Source organism: Mobula birostris, chromosome 32 (assembly GCF_030028105.1).
Source record: "Mobula birostris isolate sMobBir1 chromosome 32, sMobBir1.hap1, whole genome shotgun sequence".
In the NCBI taxonomy this organism is placed as follows: Eukaryota; Metazoa; Chordata; class Chondrichthyes; order Myliobatiformes; family Myliobatidae; genus Mobula; species Mobula birostris.
In genome coordinates, this window is record NC_092401.1 from 13719844 (window position 1) to 13737843 (window position 18000).

Here is an 18000-nt window from a genome sequence, read left to right on the forward strand (position 1 = left end):
CAAGCCATTATGCATCTAGATACAATGTTTTCTGTAGCACATCGATAAAACCATGTATGAGTCAATGGAGACGTTCTAAATTTCTTTAGCTTCCTGAGGAAGTAGAGTCGCTGGTAAGCTTTCTTGGCCATGATGTAAATGTGGTTGGAGAGGGACATGCAATTGGTGATAGTTGCTCTTAGTAGCTCTCAACCCTCTGAATACCAGGAACATGTGTATCACACTTCCTGAAGTCAATGACCAGCTCTTTTGTTCTGTTGATACTGAAGGAAAGGTCATGAGATTGAGCTCTTTACCTCCTTCCTGTGCTCCGACTCGTCATTGTTTCAGATCCAGCACACTATGATGGTATCATCTGCAAAGTTGTAAATGAAGTTAGAACAGATTATGGCCATGCAGTCATGAATGTACTGCGAGTAGAGTTAGGGAGCTGAGGATGCAACCTTGTGGAGCACCAGTGTTTAGAATAATTGTGGGGAATGTATTGCTCCCTATTTTTACTGATTGCATTCCTTTGGTCAGGAAGTCAATGATCCAGTTGCTGAGGAAGTTGACTCCAAGCCGTGGGATTTGTAGATGAGTTTGCTTGGAATTATAGTATTCAAGGTAGAGCTGTGATCAATAACCAATGGTGTGAAGTGGGTGTCTTCACTCTCCAGGTGCTTCAGAGATGAGTGTAGGGTCAGTGAGATGGCATCTGCCATAGACCCACTTCAGTGGTAGGTGAATTGCAGTGTGTCCAGGTTGTCTGGAAGGCTGAAATTAATGTGTGCCATGACCATCCTCTTAAAACTCTTTATGATGGTAGATATGAGAGCCACTAGATATGATTGTCATGGTGTGATATTTTATTTACCTTTACAGACCCTGTACCTCTCACTATACCCCTTGCCCATCCTCTGGGTTTTTCCCCCTCCTCCCCCTTTTCTTTCTCCCTGGGCCTCCTGTCCCATGATCCTCTTGTATCCCTTTTGCCAATCACCTGTCCAGCTCTTGGCTCCATCCCTCCCCCTCCTGTCTTCTCCTATCATTTTGGATCTCCCCCTCCCCCTCCAGCTTTCAAATCTCTTACTAGCTCTTCCTTCAGTTAGTCCTGACAAAGGGTCTCGGCCCGAAACGTCAACTGTACCTCTTCCTAGAGATGCTGCCTGGCCTGCTGCGTTCACCAGCAACTTTGATGTGTGTTGCGTAAGTTGTAAAACAATCATGTTCAAGTTTGATGAGAGAGCAAGTGTAGAGTCAAAGCAAATGCCAGTGATACCGCAGAGATCAGGAGACTGTATGGCACAAATTGTGTGGACTGATAACAAAACTTTATTAAATTTCTAATTTGTGGTTAAGCACCTCCTTGGCTAGCACCACCATTACTTGTGTTACTCAGACTTTCTTGACCCTCCACCCTATTTTTTTCTCTCACTATTGTCTCTTCTTGGTTTCTAAGTGGTGACCTATTTATTTCTTTGCTGGTGCTGCCAAACATGCCACGCATTTCCAGTTTTCTTTATATTTTCACATGCTAAATAATTGAATTTCACAAAAAAATATTGTGATGTTGTTCCTGATTTGTCACCTCCAACTAAAATTCTATTCTCAAATCCTTAATAAAATTACGCTCACTCATTTTATGTCTGCATTAATTGGAAGAATAATTAATTGTCTTACAAAATCACTGCCAATGTTTAATTTTTAAAATTGTTTTTAAGATGAAGCAATAATATCTATTCATATTGGGTAAATTTTTTGACTTCATAAATTCAATATCTCATTTTCTGACAGTGGTTTTGAATTACTTTGACCGGTTAACTCAAAACTGTGCAGATCAGACATATTTAACAAACAGTGTGACAACAACTATACTAACAATTTGGGTGTGAATCTAGGAGGTATGATTAGTAACTCAGTGGATGACATGAAAACTGGTGGTGTTGTGGATAACAAGGAAGGTTGCCTACGTCGATAGCAGGATAAGGATCACTAGAAAAGTTTGGCAGCACATGTTGACAGATGGAATTTAATCCTGGCAAGCATAAGGTGATGAGAAGTCGGAGGGCTATGAATAGAAGGACACTAAGGAACGTTGATGAACAGAGAGACCAAGGGGTCCAAGTTCATAGTTTTTTGAAAGTGGAAACACAGGTGGATAGGGTGGTAAAAGTATATGGCATGTTTCCCCTCGTAAGTCAGGACAAGAGTTGTGATGTTATGTTGCAACCTTACAAAACACTGGTCAGGCTGCACTTAGAGTATCATGTGCATTTCTAGTCGCCACATTATAGGCAGGAAGTGGTTGTCTTTGGGAGGGTGCAGAGAAAGTTCACCTGGATCACAGGAATTTAATTATGGGGAGAGATTGGGCAGGTTGGATTTGATGTCACTGAAACAAAGCAGACTGAAAACTGGCTTGATAGAAATACAATGTTTGTATATAAGATTATGGGACGACACTCTAGCATTAACTCCAGTGACCCAGGTTCAATTCCGCTACTATCAGCTAAAACTTGGTGCGTTCTCCCAGGATCCGCTTGGGTTTCCTCCGGGTGCTCTGGAATCCGCTCACGTTCCACAGATGTTGGGGTTAGTAGGTTAATTGTTCACATGGTTGTAAATGGCAGCATGGGCTCACTGAGCCGGGAGGGCCTATTACCGTGCTGTAAGAGGCAAGCTAGAGTAGGTAGTGAGGAGTTTTTTGTCCCCCCATGGTACCAATATCAAACACAAGATGGCCTTGGTTAAAGATGAGAGGAAAGAGTTTTATGGGAGTGTGAGGGATAATTTTATTGTACACGGGGATGTTAATATCTGGAATGTGCTCGCCAGATGAGGCGGTCAAATTAGATACAATTACTATGTTTAAGAGGTATTGAGATTGACAGTTAAATAGATAAGGATTTAAACCCTATGTAGGCAAATAGAATCAGTGAAGATGGGCAAAAAGGTTTGCATGGATGTGGTAGGTTCAAGGGCCTGTTTCTGTGAATCTGTAACTTGGCAACAGCTGTTTTGAACTCTGTGCCTGCTGGGCAACACCAGCTACTTTGCACAAATGGTTCAATAAGTTTTCATCAAGCCATTCACTGAGAAAAAAAATACCTACTTTCTTTTCTATGAGAATAGAATATTAATTAACAGAGGCATGCTGCACAGGAGTTCCTTGGCATTGATTGGCAAAAGGTTGCATGAAGGTGGTGTAGCAATTTGTCAGAGGATGATCCATGCAGTAATATTGTGCCAAGGATTTAAATAAGGACCATGAGAGAAGTATTGTAGAGAAGACTGCAGTTGGTGCCCAGTGAAATTCTCAACACATTATCTAACCTGTAAGAACAAATACACAGGATCTGTATTTATTGTGTATTTACACTAGGACCATAGAAGTGTTCATCCCACACATCTCTCACGAGTTAGTGTTGATACAGGATAACTTGTATTCCACAGTTGTTTGTATTTCTCGCTGGGCACTGATGAAGCTTTAGTAATGGGGCACTATTTAGATCTAGTTTCTTCTTCTGTAGTGATGGGATGCATAGCCTTTTAAAAATCTTTACTGTTTCTTGTAAAAGATGAACCCCACTTCAACTAAGAGGTTAATAACAAGGAGGAAAGTTTGGTAGGATTTCTTTGCCCAGATGCTCAGTGGGTGACTAACAAATGACTAAAAATGAATGGTGTCACAAACATTTGAACATAGGCTCAAAAATAATTGAAGGCCTCTCAGAAAAGAAAAAGGATAGAGATGAGACTAGTAGATGTATTGCTCTATGGGGAAAAAATAATTTGTTGGTGTAATGCCTGTGTCTATAAATATAGCTGATAAACATATTTGTGGTGGTTTATAAATTCAAAGTTCAAAGTTAATTTATTATTAAATGTCATATGTCACCATTGAAGGACCTGGGCCTCTGTACCTTCCTCTGCAATTGAATCCTTGACTTCCTAACCGGAAGACCACAGTCTGTGCGGATTGGTGATAACATATCCTCCTCGCTGACGATCAACACTGGCACACGTCAGGGGTGTGTGCTTAGCCCATTGCTCTACTCTCTGTATACACATGACTGTGTGGCTAAGCGTAGCTCAAATACCATCTATAAGTTTGCTGACGATACAACCATTGGTGGTAGAATCTCAGGTGGTGACGAGAGGGCGTACAGGAGTGAAATATGCCAACTAGTGGAAAGGTGCCACAGCAACAGTCTGGCACTCAACGTCAGTAAGACAAAAGAGCTGATTGTGGACTTCAGGAAGGGTAAGACAAAGGAACACATACCAATCCTCATAGAGAGATCAGAAGTGGAGAGCAGCTTCAAGTTTCTTGGTGTCAAGATCTCTGAGGATCTAACCTGGTCCCACATATTGATGTAGTTATAAAAAAGGCAAGACAGTGGTTATACTTTATTAGGAGTTTGAAGAGATTTGGCATGTCAACAAATATACTCAAAAATTTCTATAGTTGTACCATGGAGAGCATTCTGACAGTCTGCATCACTGTCTGGTATGGAGGGGCTACTGCACAGGACCGAAACAAGCTGCAGAAGATTGTAAATCTAGTCAGCTCCATCTTGGGCACTAGCCCAGAAAGTACCCAGGACATCTTTAGGGAGCGGTGTCTCAGAAAGGCAGCGTCCATTATTAAAGACCTCCAGCACACAGGGCATGCCCTTTTCTCACTGTTACCATCAGGTAGGAGATGCAGAAGCCTGAAGGCACCCACTCAGTGATTCAGGAACAGCTTCTTCCCCTCTGTTATCCAATTCCTAAATGGACTTTGAAGCTTTGGACACTACCTCATTTTTTTTTTTACATACAGTATTTCTGTTTTTGCATATTTTTAAAATCTGTTCAATATATGTAATTGATTTACTTATTTATTATTGTTTTATTTTATTTATTTCTCTCTCTCTCTCTCTCTCTCTCTCTCTGCCAGATTATGTATTGCATTGAACTGCTGCTGCTAAGTTAACAAATTTCATGTCGCATGCTGGTGATAATAAACCTGATTCTGATTCTGCTACACTGTTGTTATTCCTCTCTGTGGCTTGTGGCACGTTGGGCGGTAGCCTTGCTATTACTTTCACATTTTGTCTCCTTTTTATGAAGCCGAGTTGCTTGCTCAATTCTCCACCCAGCACGGATGAAAGCGTGCCTAGGAGCTGGCCAGATTCAAAGCCGGGACCTTTTACCTTGAGTCCAGTGCTGATGCCACTAAGCTGCCAGCTGGCTTATATGCTACCCTGAGATTCATTTTATTGCAGAATCCACAGTAGAACAAAGAAATACAATAGATTCAATGAACGATATACACACACAGACTGACAATCAATGTGCAAATACAGAAACAAATAAATAAATAGGTAGATAATACTGAGAACATGGGTTGTAGAGTCACTGGTGCTCAATGGAGGGGAGCACCAAATAATCATAGTCCTTAACCATACTACAAGGAAAATGAAGAGATAAGAATTTGTTTGGTACAAAATGTGTTTGATGTTATTATATTATGAATAATGTCAATGTCTTTCTATTTGCTTTACTGGAAGGTACTTTGACTTTCAAATTTGTTCTCTGATCCCACTTTGCTGGATTTCTTTTGAAGTGACAAAATACAGCTTGCACTTATGACAGCAGGTTGTGAAGTGTTTGAGACATTTCACAATATATCATGTTTTAATTGCAGCACTGCTCATGATAAACCCTTGGTTTAACTAATTTATTTCATTTGATATGTTATATCAGTAAGCTCTAATAATTTTCTTACTATGCCTTTAAGTTTCCGATTCTTTTCCTTGGGATTTTGGCATTCTATACATATGATTTGAACTCAGTGCACCATAGTTTCATTCAGTAGCTTTTCAAATTGTCGAAAGATCTTGGCATTTATATTTACTGTTTGGATTTTATCCATTAAAGAGAGAGAAGAATGTTACTTGGAGCATAAGCATCCATAGAGGCATACACTGTAACTTGATCATTAGTACTGATTGACATCCTTCTCGTCTCTTGGGAACTGCTGTTCACAGTATTCCCAGAGTACCATCAGATGAGCAATTTCAGAACTTTGACCAGTGGTGAAGAAGGAACAAAATGGCGTGTGATGTGAAGGAAACCTTCTGTTGTAGTATTCTCAAGCTTCAACTATTCTTTGTTCTTTGTGAAGATGAGAGTCATCTGGTCCTATTGAATATTTGGCACTGTTGGTACTGCCTGATCTGTAGATGGTGGAGTGGGAGATTAATGTCCTGGATGATTTTAGGTTTCTCATGTTATTAGAATTGTATTCATTCAGGCAAATGGAAACTGTTGTGACTCATGTCTTCTCACTGGTGGAAATTATACACTGAAGAAAACTTGGCTTTTGACCTCTTTGCATAGCTGGCCTTAAGTTTTTGGCACTGCTCACCAAATCACTGGAAACGGGTGGAAAATATTCAATATTCCACATGGGCCAGAAGTGCTATGGGTGAGATGCAATTTGTGAGACTTGCTGTAGTAAGTGGTTATAAAATGAAGAGAATTCTATTAAAAGAAGGTAACTGGAATTTATAGGCGTAATTTCGCAGGAGCATTTGTCAGCACATTTCTAGAGGCAAAACATTTGCTCATTTCAAAATAACAAGAAAATGAAAACCATTACAGTGACTCTTAAAATATAGTTCTTAACTGTATCCCTCAGCTTAGGAATTTTATGTGAACTATGTGACACATCAGAGAGCCTGAAGTGAGTAAGAGATGGACCTGGGCAACGTCTATTAATTTATTTCAAGAAAGCACGCGGAAGAACATTGCTCATGAGGAACTTCTTACTTTCCAAGGGGAAAAATTACAATGATTTTTCAAATTTTTGAAAATCGACTCCTCTGTATTTAATAGGTAGTAAATTTTAATAAAATAAGTCAACAGAATTGCTTTTGATTTTTATGTTTAATGATTATGAAACTTGTGATTCAAAATGAAATTGTATGGTACAAGCTTACAGCGTCTCCACTTTACTAATAGTAACATGGCACAAAACCTAGATTGGCAATCCAATTAGCAAAGGACAAAGGCCACAATACTATTTCCAGGAAGAAAACTATTGCCTGTTTTATTTTTACAGTTAGGCACTGGGCAGTATGCATTTATTTTTCAATACAATTCTAAAAATAGAATTCAAAAGAGCTTGAAATTGTGTTAACAGTTCTGCACAGTAAATAGTAGCTACAGTTGGTTATAGATACCAATTAACATATTTCTCATGCCGCATCTCCCACCTCCATTTTAATTGTTGCCCCACAAATCAGAGTCATACACGTAAACAGCTCTTTGTTCTCCATGAAACAATCCTGTATCTTCTATAGTTGAGTACAGTACTTTCTTGTACTTAGAAAAGCTTTGCCAAATAACACATAGTAACATCTTTCTGGTCAGCCGTCCTCCTCTCTCTCACTTTGGGACTTCTGAAATATATTTTCTGATGAAATAAGACCATACCTCACCAGATCCAAACCTAGCTCATTACTTTTCAGATCCTGAAGACTTTGTGAGTTTTGTATTTGTCTTTTAAACAAAAAATATGAAGTCTGCATTGACACTGAAGTTACCATCTTGCCTTTTATTCCTGATTATTTTAATTCCATCCTGGAACATCAGGAAAATTCAAAAATTGTATTACAATTTCTCTTCTGTATATCGTCCTTCCATACATGCAGGCAGCAGTATTTCTGCTCTGATTTAACACTGATGGAGCTCTTCTAGATTATTAATTGAAAGGGTGACCCATTAGAAGCATTTTGAACAGCTGAGCCATTCTGTTTGCTGGCATTGATTTAATTATTTAACAGTTTTAATTTGTTGGATGCCTAACAATGTTTTAAGTGCAATTCAGATCAATAGGTCATAATGACCATTTGTGCCATTGGCTATTTCATAATGTGGTAACTCAGCCATAAATCTTCATGGAGGGATACTGTTTCCTTACCCTGTAATCTGGGTTGGAAACATAGCCAAGCTGCATGCTGTGCTTTACTGTATTTTGTTTTTTGTCACCTCAGAAGCACTGATCCGCATGGACATCAGCAGATTTCTAGACTATTGAACAATGGAGGAAATAGTTTATAAACCAATTTGATCTTTCCTTTCCTTTTCCCATTCTGTATCACCTTCACCTACTAATATCCCTGCCAGTTAAACTACAGCCCTTGAACAGCGAAAAGTAATAGGGGTCTAAGTGTATTTTCTGCTTTCCAGAACTCAGGCATGCAAAGGGAAATCATAGTGTCCCATTTACAGTCCTAGCTAACACTACCTAACTTTGAACTGAACCTCTGACCTTCACAGTTAGTCTATTCCAATACTGAGCCATGTAGTGAGCAACTGAGCCACCAGGAAAGCCATGTTCAGGGAACTTTGAGCTACCTCTATCAGCTGTATCACCACTAATGAAAACTACAAAATGCTTTCATATCGAGCATGCAGTGAAAACTTGATCTATGGACTAGGCATTCATATACTATATTGAAACGGATGCAAGAAACTTTTGTCTAAGCCCAATAATGTGAAGAATTCCTGGATGATGGGCAGTGTGATTCTTTTGAAGAAACTAAGCTAACTTTTATTTAGATAGATTAGACCACTCTGAGACTGGAGGACTAACACCTCATATTCTGTCTGGGTATCCTCCATCCTGACGGTACGAACATCGATTTCTCGTCTCTCTGGTAATTTCTCCCCCCTCCCCCTTCTCTAATTTTTCATGCTCTATTCTGACTCCCCTCTTAACCACTTCTCTTCTCACCTGCCTATCAGCTCCCTCTGGTGCTCCTCTTCCTTCCCTTTCTCCCATGGTCCTCTCTCCTCCCTCTTCAGTCCTTTACCTTTTCCACCTATCACCTCCCAGTTTCTCATTTCATCCCCCTCCCCCACCTACTTCCATTCCTTCCTCACCTGACCACCGATCACCTACTTGCTTGTACTCTTCCTCCTCCTCCCTCCTCCTTATTCTGGCTTTTCCGCCCTTCTTTCTGCTTCTGAAGAAGAGTCTCGCCCTGAAACGTTGACTGTTGATTCCTTTCCATTGATGTTGCCTGGCCGACTGCATCCTCCAGCATTTTGTGTGTGTTGGATAGCAAATAATCTGCTGGGGGAATTCAGCTGTTCAGGCAGTAACCCACCACCCCACCCTTCTCATTGATGCTGCTCGACCTGCTGAGTTGCTTCAGATTCCAGCACCTGCAGTCTCTTGTATTTCCGTCTGGGCAAGTGTTAGTTTTGAAAGAATGTCCCTAACCTGTAAATGTTATGGACTATTATTTCAATTCATTCTGGAACTTTGGTAGAGGATAATCTTGGTCAAATCCATAAACTCCTTGTATCTAGTAATTTGATTGAACTATAACTGGTAAAAGCCATGTGTCAAATAATTTTGCAGTGATGACGATGTAAGAACATGACTGTATTTCATGTTGGGAAGACAGACCCAAAAGTTTCATCACAGCTTGTCACTTTTCTTTGCTGATTGACTCGCACAGTACATCTCGATTGCCTCTGTATCAGTAAATTACTTAGAATACAAATACATGATCTAGTTTGCGGATTCAGTGCCGTATAGTCACTGGTGATATTATAATTTGTTCGCATGGATGTAAAAGATCCCAAGGGTCTATTTGAAAAGAATTGACTGTTCATTCTGGTTCGTGGTTCAACCTCAACAACAGCTGATTAAGTAATCTAGGTGTATTTTTGTGAGCCATGCTGTACACATTGTCTGCCGTGCTTGTCACGTAACAGCTGTGATTGTATTTAAGCACTCCAGGAAAAACTAAATGATGCAAAATTGTTAAGCCAGCAGCTAAAAGGAGGAACTTCACAAGATATTTATTTCAGGGTATACGCATTACTAGCAAGGCTAAAGTTTATTTCCCATCTCTTATAGTCAGTAGTGATGGTAATTCACCACTCTCTTAAGCTGCTGCAGTCATTCTAGTGTCGAGCTGTTGGGTGTGTAGTCACAGGGCCTGGAACCAGTGACAGTCACAGACTAAAATGCCAAGTTCATTGAAGGGGAGTTTGTAGATGCTGGCTGTCCCATGTGTCTGCTGCCCTTTCCTTGGTGCTAAACATTGAGAGCTGTAAGGTGCTGTCAGAGGGGCTTTGACGAGTAATTACAATGTACTCTGGAAAAGGCAATGATGTGGTGAAGGAAGTGAATAATGTTTAGAGCTCTGAATGGAGTCCAATTAAGTGGGGCACTTTGACAAGTATACTGAATATTACTGAATATTCAATATGGTTGAGGACGCAACAAAGACAAAGTATTTTAGCTGGGAGTTTTTACTTTTATTTAAGATGAGCAAATTACTTTGTATCAGAAAGATGGTAACTTTCTTGAGTGTATTCAATATAGTTTTATGTACCAGTATATCCTAGAACCATAAGGAATAGCCATAGTAAATTTAGCAATGTGCTATGTATTTAACAGCAATGATCTTGTGGTGGAGTTCATTATGGTGGGTTGGAAGGAAGAAGTGTGAAATAATAGTCAACTCATTTGCTTCGTTTATCCTAAATCTAACTATTTTTGGGGGAAGCTGGGTAGAGATAATCAGAAAATACCATTCTGTGATACAGGAATAAGTTATGTCCCTAAGGGAAGTAAGCAATCTCTCTACTTCACCAAAAGAGCTTTCCTTCTCTATGTATAATGAAAAGAGCAAAAGCAGAAGTACATAAAATGTAGTATTTAGTACTGTTCCTGATATTGGTATAAAGAACAAGAAAAGGTGAGGAAAAATACTAAAGTAACCATTAAAAATATAAGTTTGAAAGGCTGTGTGCAAGGGGTATCTTTGTTTCTTTATTAATCTTTTTATTGATTTAAAAAAGGCATCATATGTACAAACGAGGAGAATTCTCAAATTTGTATCAATAACAATACAAACAGAAAGTGAAATAGACATTATCAAAATCATACATAGTATTAAGCTAATATGTAGTATATAATAAAAAAGAAGACAGCTATTTCTCTTATCAATTCACAAAGAGAGAAAAAAAACTTTAAGTTTTTTAAATGAGGAGAAAAAAACCCACTACACTATATGAAAAAAGGTAAAAAAGGGACTGGGCAGTCCAGTCTGAGGGTACGACCAAAAAGCAAGGGGTATCAAAGTTACCCAGAAGACATAGACCCAGAATTAGGCCATTCAGCCTGTCGAGTCTGCTCCACCATTCGCTCATAGCTAATTTACTTTCCCTCTCAACCCTATTCTCCTGCCTTCTCCCTGGTAACCTTTGATGCCTTATTAATCAATAACCTATCAACCTCCACTTTAAATATACTCAATCAGCTGGCTTCCACAGCTGCGGCAATGAATTCCACAGATTCAGCACCCTCTGGCTGAAGAAATTCTTCTTGTCTCTATTCTCTATTGATGTTGTGTTGATGGACCAAGAGGGCTCCTTGGTGATGTTCATTCCCAAAAACTTCAAACTGGAGGCCCTTCCCACACCATTTATGAATAGTGGGATTTGTTCAGGATCTCTTGCCTTTCTGAAGTCAATTATCATTTCTTTTGTCTTCTGATGTTGCGCTGTCTGCAAATTTAATGACTGAGTTTGTAGTCATAGGTGAAAAGTGAGTAGAGAAGTGGGCTCAGTATACACCCCTGTTAGGCACCGGTGTTGGGGTTGGTGGGAGTTGGGGTTGATGTACACTTGCCTAGTTTCACCATCTGGGTGTGATTAGTAAGGAAGTCCAAGGTCCAATTACAGGTTGATGTGCTGAAAGCTAGATTGTGGAGCTTAACAGTCAGCTTGTTCAGTAGTATTTTGTTCAAGGCTGAGCTGTAATCAATGAAAAGCATCGTTACGTAGGTGTCTTTGTGCTCCAGTTTAAGACATAGAAGAGTACAGCGCAGAAACAGGCCATTCAGCCCACAATGCAGTGCCAAACCAGCTAAAAGGCAAGTTTAAAAACACCCAAGTGCTAGTCCCTCCTACGTACACCATGTCCATATCCTCTTCCTCCAAAGTCTCTACATCCTTCCTATAGTGGGGCAAGCAGAACTGTGTGCAATACTCCAGATGTGGCCTAACCAGAGTTTTATAAAGGTGCAACATAACCTCCTGACTTTTGAACTCAATGTTTGACTAATAAAAGCAAGCATTCCATAATGTTTCTTAACCATCTTATTGACCTGCCTAGTCACTTTCAGGGAGCTATGAACTTGGAATGAGCAGTTGTTTCAAGACAGTATGAAGAGTGATAGAAATGGTGTCTTCAGTTGATCCATTCATCTTGTAGGCAAACTGGTGCTAATCCAAGGTAGCTGGGATTTTGTCCTTGATGTGGGACATGACCAGTTTTTCCAGGCACTTGGGAACTAAGGGAGTGAGTGCCACCAGTGTGTAGTCTTTAAGATGAGTTGCCTCTGAAGCCTTGGGGATTGGTATGACGGTTGCTGCTTTGAAACATGCCAGAACCATAGCTGTGTGCTTAAAATGTTGAGTGCTAGTGAAGACCCACACTCAACATTTTAAGAACATCTTCTTCTTCTTCCCCATCAGATTTTTGAATGGTCCATGAACACTACCTCATTATTTGCCATTTGCACTATTTATTTATTTACTTTGTAACTTATAATATTTTATCAACACAAAATGCTGTAGGAATTCAGAAGACCAGGCAGCATCTACGGAAAAGAGTGCAGTCGACATTTCAGGCCGAAACCCTTCAGCAGGACAAGATGTCTTGCATAATACTGCTGCCATAAAACAATAAATTTTATGACATATGTCAGCGGTAATAAGCCTGATTCTGACTCTGAATGCCTTAAGGGCCAACTTTAATACAGGAAGGAAGGAGCTTGGAACTAGTTGGTGAAGCAATGAAAATGGATCATCACAAGGACCCAGACTTGTAGTTACCACAAACTCTGAAGATTGTAGAAATGGAGGGGATCATGGAGATGGAGAGGGATAAGGCTATGAATGGATTGGAAAATGGAAAAGTTTTAAAATTGATGAGAAGGGAGCCAATGTAATTCAGAATATTGGATGAACAATACTTGACGCGAGTTAAAATCTGAGCAGAACAAATTAATGTATTGTGCAATAGATTGAGTAAAACTCAGTCTAGGTTGCCCAGATAAGCCGCAGCATAGGTTTGGTACAGAGGAAAGCTCCTCCTTGGTCCCATCAATCACGTCCAGGGCAGGTCCAGAGTGAAACTTGCTGCTCCAATGTCATTGCGGTGTTTGTCTCAACATCTCACAATGTCAGGTTTTCAGTTCTGTATTAGAGAAACAAAGAAATTTGAGTGCCTGAGAAAAGTTCATTTAGGTGCATGTGCTTATTTGAAAAAAATACAAATATTATATAAGATTTAACAGAGTTGGCTGTTACAAGACCACCCTCGCTCTTCCTTTATGCTTTGGACAGTCTGCAGTGCTGTACAGAGCCAGGAAGTCCTGTGTAAATATAGTAACTCTATCAGTGTTGCCATGTGAATATCCAGCACAGCTTGTGGATTGTAGAAGGTTGACGTCCTTGGGTGGTTATATCACGTGAGCTAATTTGTGCTGCCCTTTCTGCATTTACTGGTGAACCAAGGGCCCCTACATTGTGACAGCTCCTTGTCTTTGGAGAGTACTTTACATTGACCCTGATATAGTCGCAAAAAGGATGGCACAAAGCTAATTGCTGCAGTTATTAATTGTTTACCAGCTTTCCCTCTCCTGCTCCGATTTGCTTGTATTGAGAAAGTTTGAAGTAGCTGATCTCAGTGAATTCTGCTGTGACTGAGACTGTATTGCACTGATTTGCAGGTGCGACTCGTGGAGTGGGTTAGTTCGCACAAGCTGGAGCTGTGCACAAATCGATGTTGACATTGTTGTGAAGTAAACTCTTGCAGTTCAGCTCCTGAGCAAGCTGAAAAGCTATCGACAAGACAAGATTCAGGAGCTGACAATAGGGTACATTTCTCATCACTCATTCTTAAAGACAAGACAGAAAAGCAGGATGGCTGAAGATTGTTCATTTGGTAAGCAAGAGTCCAGCTGAGCAGTCTTATGTCAACTGATTTGCAATTGTTCACATGAATACTGAAGCAAGTGGAGACTTTTTGGGCTAATTTTGCAGAGAAGCTTTTTGAGATACTTTAGAATGTGATATTTTAACTTCTTTCAGTCTATTCAAATCGTGTCTTTCAATTTACATTATTGTATGACTAATTAAAATCACGTGTTGATATGGCTGAACTGTATGTGATATCTTGCTGCACATCTCAGAATGTGCTTAATGATGAAACATACCAAAAGTAAGAAGACAGTTGTGACTCATATATGAATGTTTCTGAACGTTTTGTAGACTTGTAGTTCTACCAGTTCTTTGTATACAATAATATATTATATAAACTCTATATCTATAAATTGTATATTGCACTTGTGTGCTGATTGTGTCCAGCGTATCATTTATGTTATCTATTACTTTCAATAATTACTTTTTTTAATCTTTGAAATCACATCTAGTGTGTGTTGAGTTAGTGAAACATTTCAAATGAGCAATTACCTAAAAATTGGTTTGAACTAATTTCATTGTACTAAGTGGGTGTGAACTCAAAACTCGCCAAAAATGCAGGTTTGAGAGAGAAATGTTTTAAGAAATCATTATCTAACCATTGTCATAGTTTACTCCCTTATAAGAGACTGTGATGTTTCACATCCACTGTTGCTTGCTGGGCAGTCAGCAGCAATAGCTGACCTTTGGGAAATAGGTCAGCACAATTTTGACTGACTACTGAGGCTGCCATGGAGATGACATCAAACAGTGAAGTTGGGTTGATGGTGTATCTTGGGAATGAGGAATTGCAAATGACTTGGGTGGGAGGGGATAATAGCACTGTAGAGTCCTGGGAGCTATGACCTCTTCTTCTCAAGCACAGAGCAGGCCAGTTGCACTGCATATCGTAGCTAATTCCATACCCACTCAACTTGGTTTGTAGAAGTTTGATCTTTGCCAAGAGCCCCTAGTAAAAGCATATCATGTGAATAAAAATTATAGGAGTAGATTTTCAGTACAGGAACGATATCTGGGCAATAATTGAAATCATTCACCAATGTTCCCTTTTAATGCAAATCAATTCTGCAAAAGAAGTGAGCTTTTGATCTGATTTTTATAAAGAAGTAATTAATGACGACGGTTTATGTTGATGACATCACATCCATTAAATACAATGGGAAATTGATGTCACCGTTAGGGTGGATTGTGACAGGAAATATCCAATTTCCAATGGGCAGGAATTCAAGTTTGCCTAAAATTGTGTCTTCTGCACTATATATGCCTAAAGTAAGGGCACAGTTTTTTTTTTTTGCTACTCCAATTTCCAGCCTAAAGATTGTGGTGCTGTAATGCTTGAGCAAGATTTTTTCATTAGATGAGTTGGTAGTGTAGCTCATATTGGTAGAGGATCACTGGATATGTTTTGCCTATTTCCAACCAATTATAATCTGAGTTCCTTGTATCTTTTAAATATTTAACAAGTTCTTACGTTTTTGATACCAAGACCTGTAAGCTTTCCTGCAATATTGAGGCTTTTATTGTATTTAATGGTCAAAATCTATCAGCCATGGTACTACTCAGTCTGTTACATTTACTTAGGAATATAATAGTCTCTTCGTAAAAGAGGGATTGTGTGGCAGCTTCCTTATTCTAGTTCAGCTGTTTATTAAATGAAACATCTTTGTGTAAGGTTTATAAAATAATCTGGCGCTGGTGACATAATTTTTGGTGTGATGCCACTATACTCCCTCATGATTTATGCTCACTGTGCCTGTCTTCAGATTCTCTGTTTCGTATGGTTGTAGCCTTGCCTTAGTGTTTAATTGACAGCAGAGAATCTTGCCTTTGCTGTATCTAAACTCAACTGTCCAGCATAGAAAAATCTCGGAATCCATTAGCCATTTTGTTTTCAGATGTCCAGATTTGCCTTCAACAAATATTCCCAAACAAGATTAAGAACCTGATGACGGCTGAAATTGCGGAAATCATGTGAAGGAACAGAGGGATCTTGGAGTCCTCATCCGTAGATCTCTCAAAGTTGCCACACAAGTTGCTAGGATGGTTAAGAAGTTTAAAAAATTGGGAGATTAAGTTCAGGACCTCATGAGGTAATGTTGCAGCTCTATAAAACTATGGTTAGACCACCTTTGAAGAATTGTTTTCAGTTCTGGTCACCTCATTACAGGAAGAAATTGGAGGCTTTGGGGAGGGTACAGAGGAGATTTACCAGGATGCTGCCTAGATTAGAGAATACCTTATGAGGAAAGGAGGATGAGAGGTGATTAGAGAGAGATGTGTAAGATTGAGAAGTATTGAGTAGACAATTCCTTTTTCCTAGGCTACTGGCCAATCCAGAGGATTTTTTTAAGGTGAATCGATAAAAATTTAGGAGAAATGTCAGAGGTAGGTTTTTTTAAAATGGAGCATGCTGGATGCCTGGAGCACACTGCCAGGGGTGGTTGTGGAGGCTGATACAAAAAGGCTATTTAAAAGACTATTAGATAAGATGTAACAAAAATGGAGGTTAATGGGCTGTGTAGAAGGGAAGGATTAGATCGATTGTGGAATAGTTTTATATAGGTTGGCATAACATTGTGGATAGAAAGGCCTATACTGTGCTGTACTGTTCTATGTTCTATCATTGTGTATGTCTGGGGTGGCTCACAATTTGAGTCCTTTATCATGGGGCTTGATGCATTCATTGTCTTGGTCCTGAAACTTAAAGAAATAGGCAAGGAACATTCATCACATAAAGCCTTCTTGACCTTTCAGTTACATCGTGGATAATTGTCCTTGTTCTGCATCCTTTGATAAGGTCAAAACATTCTTGATGAAGGGCCTCAGCCTGAAAGATCAACTCTTTATTCTTCTCCATAGATTCTGCCTGACCTTTTGAGTTCCTCCAGCATTTTGTGTCATTTTATATTATAATTGACCACTTTTCATACACACTTCTTGTCAAGAGTTTTAATCTACTTACTGTGAAAAGTTGTTGGCTCTTTTCAGCCTAATTGACAGCTCTAATTTGAAGATCATACCCCTTTACTGAAGATTCATCAATCAGAAACAACTGTATCCATCTACAAATTTATGCATTTTACATCATCTTCGTAACAATCTCCTTAACTCAAACATTAAGCAGACTGAATCCATCATTCTTGGTTTTCATAATAAAATTTGTCACTTCATCTGATGTTTCAGTCATACCCTTATTACCTTCACTTTCAAAGAATCCGGCAGTCATCTTTCGGCCTTTGTCCAGACAATAAAATCAGATGTCCGACTACAGTTGGCCTCTGGCTCTGTTGATCCCAATGAGTCCATGGTGTGCAGTATGTTAGATTTAAAATCCATTATCTCCAACTTCAAATTCCTGTCACCATTCCCTGCCACACACCACCACCATCCAACCCCCAATCCCCGGTACTCCAATGCTGCCATTTCTGATTGCTACATCCTCTATTCCATCTTTTCCTCTGCCACTATCGAATGTTCCTTATCTAAACCATAACATTGAATTAATAAAACTATCTTATCCAACATACCTTAATGAGTTATTGTAGCTTCTGCAGAAAAGGTCCTCTGAAATAACCTCTCTATAACCTCCTCTTTAAAGTCCACCACTCATTCACCCCGCAGAGATGTAATCATTTCCCTGTACCCTAAAAATTTTCTTAAGCGTATTTTGTTATTTCTTAGCCTTTGACAATCCCTACGAATCTAGCCTGGCTTTTCCATTTTTCTTTCTCTTATTCTTAAATATTGTTAACGTGGCTGTAGTATCAGACTCGTGACTGCCTAAGTGTCGCGTCATCAGATACAGGGATGATTGTATCATCCAGTCTATGGTGGGGCGGGGGGGATTCTTGGAGGAGACTCATTTGGAATTTTTTTTTATTCAGTCAACTGTGTTTGGTGAACAAGTGCTAACAGATGGCTTATCATACGGAGGTTGTGTGTGAGTGAATCCAG

General features: G+C 39.5%; 1 protein-coding gene across 3 annotated transcripts in view; it reads left to right on the plus strand.

The window, feature by feature from the left end:
• The window catches only part of LOC140191299 (cAMP-dependent protein kinase catalytic subunit alpha-like), a 221446-nt gene that overhangs the window by 85097 nt on the left and 118349 nt on the right, over nucleotides 1-18000 (plus strand). The window contains exon 1 of one of the 3 annotated variants that reach the window (XM_072248577.1): nucleotides 13581-14011. The exons of the other annotated variants lie outside the window; for them this stretch is intronic. Coding sequence (XP_072104678.1) covers nucleotides 13990-14011 — 22 coding nt within the window. The 5' untranslated portion in view covers nucleotides 13581-13989. Of the gene's footprint in view, nucleotides 1-13580; nucleotides 14012-18000 lie in introns of those variants that run through there. 3 annotated transcript variants of the gene reach the window in all.